The sequence below is a fragment of the Ovis canadensis genome, chromosome 1, assembly GCF_042477335.2.
Source record: "Ovis canadensis isolate MfBH-ARS-UI-01 breed Bighorn chromosome 1, ARS-UI_OviCan_v2, whole genome shotgun sequence".
Classification (NCBI taxonomy): Eukaryota; Metazoa; Chordata; class Mammalia; order Artiodactyla; family Bovidae; genus Ovis; species Ovis canadensis.
Genome location: NC_091245.1, coordinates 35,838,399 through 35,852,704, shown reverse-complemented (window position 1 = coordinate 35,852,704; position 14,306 = coordinate 35,838,399). Strand labels below are relative to the sequence as shown.

At 41.9% G+C, this 14,306-nt stretch overlaps 1 protein-coding gene across 1 annotated transcript in view; it reads left to right on the top strand.

Moving 5' to 3' along the window:
* Nucleotides 1–6,162: 6,162 nt before the first annotated feature.
* The window catches only part of C1H1orf87 (chromosome 1 C1orf87 homolog), an 84,473-nt gene continuing 76,329 nt past the window's right edge, over nt 6,163–14,306 (top strand). The window contains exon 1 of the mRNA XM_069592969.1: nt 6,163–6,607. Coding sequence (XP_069449070.1) covers nt 6,417–6,607 — 191 coding nt within the window. The 5' untranslated portion in view covers nt 6,163–6,416. The remainder of the gene's footprint in view (nt 6,608–14,306) is intronic.

Below are 14,306 nucleotides of genomic sequence, written 5' to 3'. Positions count from 1 at the left end.
AAAACATCTATTTCTGCTTTACTGATTATGTCAAAGCCTTTGGCTATATGGGTCACAAAAACTGTGGAAAATTCTTAAAGAGACAGGAATACCAGACCACCTTACCTGCCTCTTGAGAAATCTGTATGCAGGTCAAGTAGTAACAGTTAGAACTGGACATGGAAAATTGGACTGGTTCCAAATTGGGGAAAGAGTACCTGAAGATTGTATATTGTCACCCTGCTTATTTAACTCATATGCAGAGTACATCATACAAAATGCTGGATTGGCTGAAGCACAATCTGGAATCAAGATTGCTGGGAGAAATATCAATAACCTCAGATATGCAGGTGATATCACCCTTAAATGGCAGAAATGGAAGAGGAACTAAGGAGCCTCTTGAAGAAAGTGAAAGAGGAGACTAAAAAAGGTGGCTTAAAATTCAACATTCAAAAAACAAAGATCATAGCACCTTTCCCAAAGCATAGTTCCCATTACTTCATGGCAAATAGATGGGGAAACAATGGAAACAGTGACAGACATTCTTTTCTTGGGGTCCAAAATCACTGCAGATGGTGACTGAAGCCAAGAAATTAAAAGATGATCCTTGGAAGAAAATCTACGACCAACCTAGACAGCATAATAAAAATCAGAGACATTACTTTGCTGACAAAGGTCTGTCTAGTCAAAGCTATGGTTTTTCCATTAGTCATGTATGGCTGTGAGAGTTAGACCACAGAGAAAGCTAAGCACCAAAGAACTGATGCTTTTTAACCTGCCGGCAGGCTGTGGCCTGTGTCCAGGGAAGTAGCTAGGTTCCTAGCGTGCTCGGGCGGGTTCTGATGTGTTGTAGGGAGACCGGAGATCCGGAAGGTGAAGACAGCATTTGCTTAAGCTTAGCTGCTGCTAAGTCGCTTCAGTCATGTCCGACTCTGTGCGACCTCATAGATGGCAGCCCAACAGGCTCCCCCGACCCTGGGATTCTCCAGGCAAGAACACTGGAGTGGGTTGCCATTTCCTTCTCCAATGCATGAAAGTGAAAAGTGAAAATGAAGTCACTCAGTCATGTCCGACTCCCAGCCACCCCATGGACTGCAGCCCACCAGGCTCCTATGCTTAGCAGGACTTTAGAAAGGTGAGTTTCCTAAAATGAATTAGCCTTTCGGTCATGTTATTTATTTTGATGACATCTGGTTTCCCCGACTGTGAAAAACTTGAGGACTGATCCTCTGAAATCAATTCCTTTTAAGTGCTGAAACTTCATGTTGCTTGAAAGGACATCTAAGCCTGGACAGGGAATTGGGATTCTAATTCTGTGGTTTCTTTTAAGAAATAATGCTCTTAGCTCAGACGGTAAAGCATCTGCCTACAATGCTGAAGACCCAGGTTTGATCCCTGGCTCAGGAAGATCCCCTGCAGAAGGAAATGGCAACCCACTCCAGTGTTCTTGCCTGGAACATCCCATGGATTGAGGAGCCTGGTAGGCTACAGTCGATGGGGTCTCAAACAGTTGGACACGACTGAGTGACTTCACCATAACTGTGATGTTGGAGAAGACTCTTGAGAGTACCTTGGACTGCAAGGAGATCCAATCAGTCAATCCTAAAGGAAATTAGTCCTGAATATTCATTGGAAGGACTATGCTGAAGCTGAAGCTCCAACACTTTGGTCCTGGTGCAAAGAACCGGCTCATTGAAAAAGACCCTGATGCTGGGAAAGATTGAAGACAGGAGCAGGGGATGACAGAGGATGAGATGGTTGGATGGCATCATTAACTTGATGGACATGAGTTTAAGCAAGCTCCAGGAGTTGGTGATGGATAGGGAGGCCTGGTGTCCTGCAGTCCGTGGGTTGCAAAGAGTTGGATACAACTGAGCAACTGAACTGAGCTGAACTGACCTGAGACAGAGGGAAGAGAATGAACAAACATGCAGAGGCAGAGAAGTGAAAGGCAGATTCAGGCCAGTGAGTACACAAGGTCGGATGGAGGTTAGAGAATCTGAGAGAAGTAGCGGGACAGCAAGCTACAGCTAGAAGACTTCCAGGGCTTAGAAGACTTTGAAACCATGGGCCATCTCCATGGCTGATGGGAGCCCTTTGAGACACTGGATTAGAATTGTGCCTTGGGAAGACTGATTTGGTGACCATGTGAAGGCTCGATTGGAGAAGTGGGAAGGGAGCTTCCCCTTCTCCTCTACTCCCCTGGCACTTTGTACATAATAGAACATGCCTATATGTTTTGCCCAATAGAGTGAGCCCTAAAAGGGAGACCAGTGTATCATCCATCTCTGGCAGCATGTGTCAATAGCTGATACAGTCAAGCACAAAACACAATACAGCTAGAGGAGAGGGGGCAGGGGGTGTGCATGCTGGGGCTGCTGCTGCTTCTGATGAAAATAACATCATTCTGTAGTCAATTTGAAGAGCCTTTATCCACATTTGTTGAAGGCTTTTAACGTAATTTAAAATGCCTAGAAATCTAGGAATATGTAGGTTTATATTCAAATCTTGCTTCCATCAGTTGCCTTTGTAGGGTCTTGGGTAATTTCTGGATATCCCAAGTCTTAATCTTTAAAACAGAAAAAGAAAAAAAAACTTTATTGGTAATTGCTAATTTATAATGTTACTAAAAGGAACTAAAGAACCTCTTGATGAGGGTGAAGGAGGAGAGTGAAAAAGCTAGCTTGAAACTAATAACCCAAAAAGAAAAAAAAAAAAACTAATATCATAGCATCTGGTCCCATCACTTCATGGCATGTAGAAGGGGAAAAGGTAGAAGCAGTAAGAGATTTCCTCTTCTTGGGCTTTAAAATCACTGCGGATGATAACTGCAGCCATGAAATTAGAAGACAGTCGTTTCTTGGCAGGAAAGCTATGACAAACCAAGACAGTGTGTTAAAACACAAAGACTTCACTTTGCCAACAAAGATCCATATAGTCAAGGCTATTGGGCTTCCCAGGTGGCTCAGATGGTAAAGAATCCACCTGTAATGCAGGAGACCTGGGTTCTATCCTTGGGTTGGGAAGATCCCCTGGGGGAGGGCATGGCAACCCACTCCAGTATTCTTGTCTGGAGAATCCCATGGACAGAGGAGCCTGGTGGGCTACAGTCCATGGGGTCGCAAAGAGGCAGACACGACTGAGCAACTAAGCACAGCACTTGGTCTTTCCAGTGGTCATGTACTGTTGTGAGAGCTGGACCTCAAAGAAGGCAGAGCACCAGAAGATTTGGCACTTTTAAAATGTGATGCTGGAGAAGATTCTTGAGAGTCCGTTGGACAGCAAGGAGATCAAATCAGTCAGTCTTAAAGAAAATCAACCCTGACTACTCATTAAAAGTATTGATGCTGAAGCTGAAGCTGAAGCTCCAAGAATTTGGTCACTTGATGTGAACAGCTGACTCACTGGAAAAGACCCTGATTCAAGGCAGAAGAGGGCAACAGAAGATGAGATGGCAGGGCAGCATCACTGACTCAATGAACATGAACTTGGGCAGAATCTGGGAGATGATGAGGGACACAGAGGTCTGGTGTACTGCAGTCCATGGGGTCTTGAAGAGTCAGACACGACGAGGCAGCTGAACAAAAAACGTATAAGGTAATAGTCATCTGTCTCAAATGAACAATGTGGCAAATTCTGACTACAAATTAGTTTTTAAAAATATACCTGTGGTGGATTCATGTTGATGTATGGCAAAACCGATAAAATATTGTAAAGTAATTAACCTCCAATTAAAATAAATAAATTTATATTTTAAAAAAGAAAGAAAAAAATCGAATCACCTAAAAAAAATTCTTATTCAATTGAATCAGCAACTTACCTTTATGTCCCTTTTAGTACTTTCCCCCCATTTTGCAGTTGTTTGACACTGAACCTCAGGGAAAAGAAGGGATTTAGCCAGACAATGAAAGAGCTTGGATTTAAAGAGACAAGAGGAATCTCCACACTGTTCTCCATAGTGGCTGTACTAGTTTGCATTCCCACCAACAGTATAAGAGGGTTTCCTTTTCTCCACACCCTCTCCAGCATTTATTGCTTGTAGACTTTTGGATAGCAGCCATTCTGACTGGCGTGAAATGGTACCTCATTGTGATTTTGATTTGCATTTCTCTGATAATGAGTGATGTTGAGCATCTTTTCATGTGTTTGTTAGCCATCTGTATGTCTTCTTTGGAGAAAAGTCTGTTTAGTTCTTTGGCCCATTTTTTGATTGGGTCATTTATTTTTCTGGAATTGAGCTGCAGGAGTTGCTTGTCAGCAATCCCACTGCTGGGCATACACACTGAGGAAACCAGAATTGAAAGAGATACATGTACCCCAATGTTCATTGCAGCACTGTTTACAATAGCTAGGACATGGAAGCAACCTAGATGTCCATCAGCAGATGAATGGATAAGAAAGCTGTGGTATATATACACAATGGAGTGTTACTCAGCCATTAAAAAGAATATATTTGAATCAGTTCTAATGAGGTGGATGAAACTGGAGCCTATTATACAGAGTGAAGTAAGCCAGAAAGAAAAACACCAATACGGTATACTAACACATATATATGGAATTTAGAAAGATGGTAACGATAACCCTGTATGCGAGACAGCAAAAGAGGTACAGATGTATAGAACAGTATTTTAGACTCTGCGGGAGAGGGCGAGGGTGGGATTATTTGGTGGGATGGCACTGAACCATGTATAATATCATATAAGAAACGAATCACCAGTCCAGATTTGATACAGGATGCTTGGGGCTGGCGCACTGGTATGACCCAGAGAGATGGTACAAGGAGGGAGGTTGTGGGGGCAGGGGGAGGGGGGGGCGATTCAGGATGGGGAACACGTGCAACCATGGCGGACTCATGTTGATGTGTGGCAGAACCAATACAATATTGTAAAGTAATTAGCCTCCAATTAAGATAAATGAATTTAAATTTAAAAATAAAAATAAAGAGACAAGAAGGGGAGTTTTGGCTGTATGCACACCTCATAAAGGGAAATGAAGCTTAAGGGAAAGAGCAGGATAGACGCGACCGCACAGGTGAAAGACCTGGACTTCAAGAAGGAAGCTCAGATTTGGAAAGAATATCCAGACTATTCACCGGTCAGCCACACCCTGGGCACACGCAGCCTCAGGCGGGTAGGAGCTCTGGTCCCCGCCCAGCAACAGCCCTCTGCGTCCTTAACTACCGGGGGCGGGAGCCGCCTCCGCCCAGGAGCGGGGCCCTGTGATTGGCCCGACTCCTGAGCCTGCTCCCCGCCCCACCTTGGTCCCCACAGGCCTCCGCAGATCTTAATCCTGGGGAGAAGCACTGAAGGCGCACCCCTGAGCCTCCGGAGCGGTAAGAGCCGGCTCTGAGCGCCGCAGGGAAAGGACTCAGGAGTGACACGCAGCTCCTGGATAGAGGGGACTCCACAATCACAAATTCTGGTCCTTGAAGCTTCCAGATACCTCGCAGAGCAGATCCAATTGCTGACAACACACTAAGTGAAACTGGGGTCTTGGGAAGAACCCTGCTCTATTTATCAGACCAAAGTACTGGAACCAGGCCTGCTGTCAATCACTGTGTGCCCTTGGTCAATTAACACCGTCTCTGGGCCTTGGTTTCCCAATCTGTAAAGAGAGCCTTTGGAGACTATTCAGTGTTATGTGGCAGCCTGGATGGGAGGGGAATTGGGGGGAGAATGGATACATGTGTATATATGGTTGAGTACCTCAGCTGTTCACCTGAAACTGTCACATTGTTGATTATCTATACCCCAATACAAAATTCAATCTTTAAAAACCTTCATTTAAAAAAAAAGAAATGATTTCTAAAGACCTTTCAATTTCTAAGAGGCTCTAACAGGGAATGGTTAGTCTGGGACCAGATTTTTAGAACTTCTCAGTTTCCCCTGGCAGCAGACCTGATTAAACACCCAGTGAATATTAATGGAGGGTCTCAATTTTAGATTCACTGCATTGTAGAAAAATCAGATCAGCAAAAAATCCCTCTTTTCTATGCACATTGCTCCTTCAGATGCATGATGTCATTGGACTGTTACTAAATCCAGAGGGCAGCAATGGAATTATTCTGATTTCATAAATGGAGATACTGAGTGTCAGAACTGAATTTGAGTTCTTCACATGTCCTTCTAAAGCCCTACTTTCCTCTCTGACCTCATTATAATCCCATCTGGTGACTTGTAGAATGGGAAGACAATCACGAATGTCTCAGTCAACCAGTTTTGCAAACCTCTTAGATGGGATTTCCAATTCTGCTAATTACTGTTATGTGATATTGGAAAAGTTACTTAGCTACATTAAGGCTGTTCCCTCAACTGTGAGACAAAAATGATAATAGTAATTAGGAATATCTTTCTCATGCTTTTTTGGAACTATTAAGTGAGATTATAATATAGGTAATACAGTTGACCTCGCTATTATTTTTGTTATTATTGACGAGGATGTTACAGTTGCCTAGTGGAAAACCCAGAGGAATAGTTTTATTTATTTTCCACCCACAAGGACTTGAAGAGGCTTGGAGAATTATGTCTGCAGTTTGGAAGACTCCCTGTGGATCAAATGCGATGCCTGAGATGATGGTGAAAATCATTGGAAGTAAACACTTTCGATACCTTGTGGAGAAGCCAAAAATGTAAGTTTACTCTTTGAAAAATATGTTTTGCTTGGGTGCTAATGAAGTTTAGGCTTTTTTTAATCTAGAAATTTACATTTTAAAAATGCTCTCCATGGAAAATTAAGTCATTAAGATGCAACCGTAAAAGTAAAATAGTGTTGATAACTTCTATGCAGTGTTTTCCTGAATTTTTCATCTTACAAAGATGCTCTTTCCCCATGCTCTATAATTACTTGAGCTGATTTTCCAGATAGATGGGAAATATAAGCTTTGAGCCATTAATAAATATTAATGGAGCATTGCTGCTTCTCCTTATCAGGTTTGTAATCTACCACATGTAGTAATTTTCTGGTGGGGGGAGAGAGAGGGAGGAAGGTTGTTAGTCAATTTGTTATGAATTAAAGGAGTGGGATTAGTAATGAATCATAAAAGTTTCACTTAACTTTTGCTTGTATTCTATACTCCTCTAAGCAGGGGCTTCTAAGAACATAACTAAGAGGGCTTTCTTCCTCCAAACTCATCACAGTCACATTTGAAGGGGGAAACTCACATCTCTAAAATTCACTCGTTTTTTGACCAATTCTTCCTTGTAGAGTTTTGATAGTTAACGTAAGAAAAAGACGATACTAGACCTACCTTTCTTCTAGTAGGCATTTCATAAACAGTAGTCAGTCAGTCAGTGCCTTTCCCTCCTAAAATCATTTTGTTAGCTCTTTCTTCTCTTTCAGAAACCCACAGATCAAATAGACAAACTAAAAGTTCTAGCCTCACTGAAGATAGGTTCAGAAAGCAGTGGACACCAAACCTGGCTACCATCAGGTGGAGAATCCTTATCATCACCTGGAGAATCCTCAAAAATAAAGATGTGGGGTTCAAGACATATTGAGTCAGAATCCCTGAAGATGAGACCATTAGCACGACTGTTATGGAGTATGAGCTTTAAAGGGGAAATGGGTTTTACCTCCCTACCATCAGTACTAAGAGACTGTAAAGTGAGTGCCCCAAGAGATTCCAAAGTCAGTACTGCAGTCAACTAGTAATGTCTCCCATGGCGCAGGAAGTGAGCTTTGCAGCAGGAGTCATGTATTTGGAATCCTTACAGACCTGAAGAGATGTGAGTTTGAATCCTTTCTGGCCTTTTGACATTGAAAAAGTGAATTAACATCTCAAGCCTCAGATTCTACAGCTATCAAGTGAAGATAAAGCCCATCTACCTAGTAGGGTTGTTATGAGAAAAAAAAATGAGAAAAGTATGCAAAGCATCTTTCCAGTGCCTAGAAGTATATATAGTGTGTGTGTCAGTTGCTCAGTCATGTCTGCCTATTTGTGACCCCATGGACTGCCCATCTGGCTCCTCTGTCCATGGAATTCTCCAGGCAAGAATACTGGAGTGGATTGCCATTCCCTTCTCCAGAGGATCTTCCCAACCCAGGGATAGAACCCAGGTCTGCATCACAGGCAGATCTTTCACTGTTTGAGCTACAGGGAAGTCATATTCCACATGCTTAATAAATGGATCTGCTGTTATTATTGAAGTAAATCTTTCCATAGATATGACATTAAGTAAAAAATCAAAAATTTTTCTGTGAAACACTTGCCATCCCTTTTATATTCTATGCCAGTTTATCTCTGTTTTGTAGATGAGGAAACTGAGACACTGATGAGTAAGTGATTATTTCAAGATCTTGACAAATTCCAGTCATTATCCGGAAAAGTAAATAAGATCACTAGGAATGCTTTGCTCAATTCTCCTTCTACCTGGAAGACATTGCTAATCTATTAATTCCATTTCCCTTTCAGGTTGTTTGTTTAACCCCAACATCCCCAACTCCATCCTTTTTCCAATGGTATCAGAGTCTACTATGTTCCTAACAGGGAAGGGGAGGACAGTGGGGATAGAGGAAGTGTCCTTTTCCTTTTAAATTAGAGAAAAATTCCATCTTTATTATAAGAAGGTACCTTTATTTCTCTTTATTCTTTAAATTTTAGATTCTGGAAATAAGAGTACACTACATTAGTTACATTAATTGGGAAATAAAAGACACAGTTCTGTTTTTTCTATGACAGACAATAAGATAATTGTTATTTTTTAATATTAAGATAAATTTTGTTGTTTGTTTCTATGGACTTGATGTTACTGTTGCTGGAATAACATAGGACAGTTAGCAAGCTTTCCTAAAATATTGTTGTATGGTTCAAAAGTAAATAACCCTCAAGAGGCTTCTCGTTGCTGAGGTGAGGACAGACCCACCGCAAGCATGCTTTGCATGTTCCAGAGTCTGTCTCTAAAAAAACATTTAAATCATGCTGCATCTACACCCTTCAGCCAGGGTCTCAAGATGGTGTTTTCTTTGAGTTGAATCAACTGACCCTATTAGTAAAAAAATCTACATAGAAAAATAAATAAAAGCCAAAAGAGAAGTCTCTAAAAGAAAAGTCTGGATTAAAAAGAAAAATTACAAATTAATATTGGATGGAAAAACAGAAATCTTCCTGTGTAACGACATTTATTTATTTATTTGAATTAATTTTATTGGAGTATAGTTGCTTTACAAATGTGTAACCACATTTAGTTCAGATGTCTTACAGGTTCGTGGAAAGATGGCTAGTGGGTCAGACATAAATATGATCTTCAAAGTACAAACCAAAATCAGTCTGCTGGTTTTCTAGGACTGCTCTATGACCATACCAAAACTGGGTGGCTTAGGCCAACAGAAATGTATTGCCTCTCAGTTCTGGAGGCTAGACAGCTGAAGCCAAGGTGTCTGCAGAGCCTTGCTCATTCTGACGTGCCCAGGAAGAATCCTTCTGTCCCAAGTCTCTCTCCTTATTGGAGAAATAATATGTGTCTGTGTACAGGTTTCCTCCTTTCATAAGGACACCAGTCAATCGGCTGACAACTCTACTATTCTAGTATGGCCTCATCTAAACTAATTACTTCTGCCGTTACCCTATTTCCAAATAAGATCACATTCTGAGATATTGGAAATTAGGATTTAAAAATATGAACTGGGATAAGGGGATAGAACTTAAACCATAACAACCAGTCTCCCATTTTACAGATGAGGTGAGACAACTGAGGTCTCAGTGAACTTAAAGTGAGGCTACTTATTAAGAACTAAGCCTGGAATTTACTCCTTCTCTCATTTTTTAATTTAGCCTGTACAGTGATTAACAAGAGATGAACAGAAAATGATCAATGCCTACTTAGAACACATTTTTCATCAAGGAGATCAATATACAGGTTTAAGTGTCCCTCAGTCTGTGGCATCATTGTTTTCCTCATAGACCCCTACACTGGCCTTTCAATCCTGACCCCTGCCTTTCATCTAATTCTCTGATTCATTCTCTGGATCCATGCTCTTCAAAGTGTAGTCTATGGACCATCAGCATCAACCTCACCTGAGAGCTTGTTAGAAATGCAGACTCTCAGGCCCCTTTCCAGACATATTGAGTCAGAATCTGCATTGTTGTCAATTCCCAAGTGAGGCCTATGCAGCATTACAGATTGAATTACAGATTGAGAAGATCAGTTCTTAAGTATGGCTAGCAACCGCATAGAGTCCCTTGGATTGAAAGGAGATCAAAACAACCAGTCCTAAAGGAAATGAATCCTGAATATTCATCAGAAGGACTGATGCTGAAGCTGAAGCACCAAAACTTTAGCTACCTGATAGGAAGAGCCAACTCACTGGAAAAGATCCTGATGCTGCAAAAGACTGAGGGCAGAAGGAGAAGGGGGTGACAGAGGATGAGATGGTTGGATAGCATCACCGACTCAGTGGACATGAGTTTGAGCAAATTCTGGGAGATAGTGAAGGACCAGGAAGTCTGGCATGCTGTAGTCCATGGAGCTCCAAAGAGTTGGACATGATTTAGCAACTGAACAACCATCTTTTTAAAATGCAAATCTAATCAGGTGTCACCATCACCAGCCCTGGATTTGCCTGCTTCCCTTTCTCGTGATCCCCATAGCATCCTTAGGGATTGTCGTGCTCAATGGCAATTTTCTATGCATTTCAGTGTCCATTTAACTGTAAATTCTGTATTCACAACCTTGCCCTCAGTACTGAGTGTAAAGTCTTATACATATTGAAAGCCTAATAAATGAGTTAGAATACAATGGCAGTTTAGTCGCTAAGTAGTGACCTACTCTTGAGACCTCATGTACTGTAGCCTGCCAGGCTCCTCTGTCCATGGGATTCTCCAGGCAAGAATACTTGAGTGGATTGCTATTTCCTACTACAGGGTATCTTCCCAACCCAGGGATCTAACCCGACTCTCATGTAGCTCCTGCAATGCAGGAGGATTCTTTACCACTAGCACCAACTGGGGAGCCCAGAAAGACAATACTAAGTGCTTTAAATCCATGTCTAAAGGTGCATGTTGCTAAAATAGCATGAAGTTGTTACTATGGAACCCTGATGATTAATGGGATAACTGATCCAGGAGAAAATATGCCAGATGATAGGAGACAAATATTCTCATTTTATTAAAAGAGATAAAATGTTGGTAGTGAAATCATGGAACTTGAAGCTTATAGAGAATCTCTGGCAAAAACACAGGCCAAAGAATTAAATATATTAGATGTGAGTACAAAACACAAAGGCCTTCACCACTGAGGGTTAGGCCATTTTGACCAAGAACAGAGCATGCCAAACTGGCCCCATTCTCTTCATTGGTGAAGTTACTGTGGTGCAAATGAAGGGAGTCATAAAGCATAGTCTTTGTTGATTTCAGTGAGTTACTAGGAACACTTTTCTCACGAAGTTTTGAAATAGGTAGAGACTTCTAGGTTGAATAGTATTAAGATGGATGACAAACCAACCTGGTAGTGACTGAACAATGGATTTAAGCACAATGTGCTGGAGGTGGAGAGGTTGGGAGGATTTGTGTGTGACTCAGTTCTTAGTCAACATTTTTTAATCCTCAACTAAAGGAAGACAGACAAATCACTTCAGTAAGCAGGTGAATAGTAGACTGCTTGGAAGATATGGCAGGAAAATGAGCTAAAACCAACAAGGTGAAATCTACAGAAACATACGCAAAGTCTCTTTAGATGAGGGCACACATACATGATTATATACAATAAATGCTTGGAATTTACTTGCTATGAAGTAATAGAATATATGCTGGTCTCTGGGAATTCCCTGGTGGCCCAGTTGTCAGGACTCCATTCTTTCAATGCCAAGGGCCTGGGTTCAACCTATGGTTGGGGAACTAAGATGCTGCAAGCCTTGTGGCATGGCCAAAAATAATAATGATAATTTTCTTAAAGAAAGAATACATACTGATCTCTGATCCCACCCAGTTCCTGGCATGGAAGCTCCTAAAACTCTCTCAATTTTCTGAGAGATAAGAACACTAGGAGTATCATTTGTTTTACTATTTGGTCTTTGATTCTGGTTCCTGACACAAAACTTGTAAAGTCCTTAGAATTTCCTGAGTGACGAGTTGTCTTTTGTTCTAATGAGGATACTCTCGGTGGGCTCCTGAATGGCTTCAGGGTGTAGGTTGTGGCCAGAAAGACCACACACTGACTAAAAGCTTGGAAACTTTCAGCCCAAACATACTCCCTATCCTCCCAGAGGGAAGAGAAGCTGGATACTGAGTGAAAGATTTATCCTAACTACATGTTGAAACTTCCTAAAAATCCCAAATGTATGGGGTTCAGAGAGCTTCTGGGCTGCTAAACACACCTATGTGCTGGACCGGGGGGTGTTATGTCTGCAGAAGCCAGGGGAGTTCCATTCTCTTCCCCACATACTTTGCTCTCTCCATCTCTTCCATCTGGCTGTCACTTAGTTGTATTCTTTAACAGTAAGCTAGTGACTCCAGCCACATAATTAAAAGATGCATACTCCTTGGAAGAAAAGCTGTAACAAAGCTAGACAGTGTATTCAAAAGCAGAGACATAACTTTGCCAACAGAGGTCCATATAGTCAAACGTATGGTTTATCCAGTAGTCATATGTGAATGTGAGAATTGGACCATAAAGAAGACTGAGAGCTGAAGAATTGATAGTTTCAAATTGTGGAACTGGAGAAGACTCTTGAGAATCCCTTGGATAGCAAGGAGATCAAACCAATCAGTCCTAAAGGAAATCAACCCTAAATATTCATTGGAGGAACTGATGCTGAAGCTGAAGCTCTAATACTTTGGCCACCGGATGCAAAGAGCAAACTTACTGGGGGGCAGGGGGGGGAAGCAATGCTGGGAAAGATTGAGAACAGGAGGAGAAGGGGACAACAGAGGATGGCATCACTGACTCAATGGACATGAGTTTGAGCAAACTATCCAGGAAATAGTGACAGACAGGGAAGGCTGGCTGTTGCAGTCCCTGAAATCGCAAAGAGCTGGACACAACTTAGCAGCTGAACAACAACATCATCTAATGAGTAAACGGTTTGCCTAAGTTCTGTGAGACACTCTTATAAATTAATCAAGCCTGAGAAGGCAATTTTGGGAACTCTGATTTATAGCTAGCCTGTCAGAGATACAGGTAACAGCCTGGACTTGCGCCTGACACCTGAAGGAAGTAGGGCAGTCTTGTGTGACTGAGACCTTAACCTGTGGGGTCTTTTCAACTCCAGGTAGATAGTGTCAGAATGGAATTGGAATGTAGGACACTCAAGTAATGTCAAAGAATTGCTTTGTTTGGGGAAAACCCACATATATTTGATGACCAGAAGTAGAGTGGAAGATAAAATGGAAGGTTCCCCCAGTACACCATGAACCAAAGGTGTCCAGAGAGACGAATGAGGGGGTGGGGGGGTGGGCATCATACTCATAACTAGACCTGTCACCAGGGAGTACTGTGCTTCGTCCTGGCACATGAAAGGTGCAGGCACTAAAAGCATGGCATTATGGAATCTCCAGGGTGTGAGGTTTGGCCTAGGGGAACATTTATAGAATTTGGGAATTGAGCTGTTAAATAAAAGAGGAATTGGGTTCCTTTCAAGAAACTCCTGTGAGTAGAGATGATTCCAGTTAATACAGTTGGCCTCTATAGTTCCTTCCACTGCCAAGAATCAGTGACCCAGAGAATTTTATCCCATAGTTACACTACTGTTGGTATAGAATTGTTAAGCACAGGGGAAGCTGACTCCTTTATGGGTGGTTTAGTCACTAAGTCATATTTGACTCTTGAGACCCCATAAACTGTAGCCCGCCAGGCTCCTCTGTCCATGGGATTCTCCAGGCAAGAATACTAGAGTGGGTTGCCATTTCCTTCTCCATGGGATCTTCCTGACCCAGGAATTGAACCTGGGTCTCCTGCATTGCAGACAGATTCTTTACTGACTGAGCTCTGAGGGAAGCAACAAATACTTGTAACTGCATATGACATATATTGATATTTAGAGTCAATAAATACAAAATTCTGATGTTTTTCCACATGACTTTCCTGGAGACCATATTCTGTTGTTTTTTAATCCCTCAAAGTCCTTCACATTAATACAATATTTTGAGTTTCTTATTTTAATTATTTATTTATTTTGGGCTGCTCTTTGCTGCGTGCGTGAGCTTTCTAGTTGAGGTGAGCAGGAGCCATTCCCTAGCTGTGATGCATGGCTTTCTCACTGCGGTGACTTCTTTTGTTGAAGAGCACATGATCTAGGGTGTGCGGCCTTCGGTAGTTGTGGCACCTGGGTTCAGTTGCCCCAGGTCATATGGAATCTTCCAGGACCAGGAATCTAACCTGTGACCCCTAAATTGG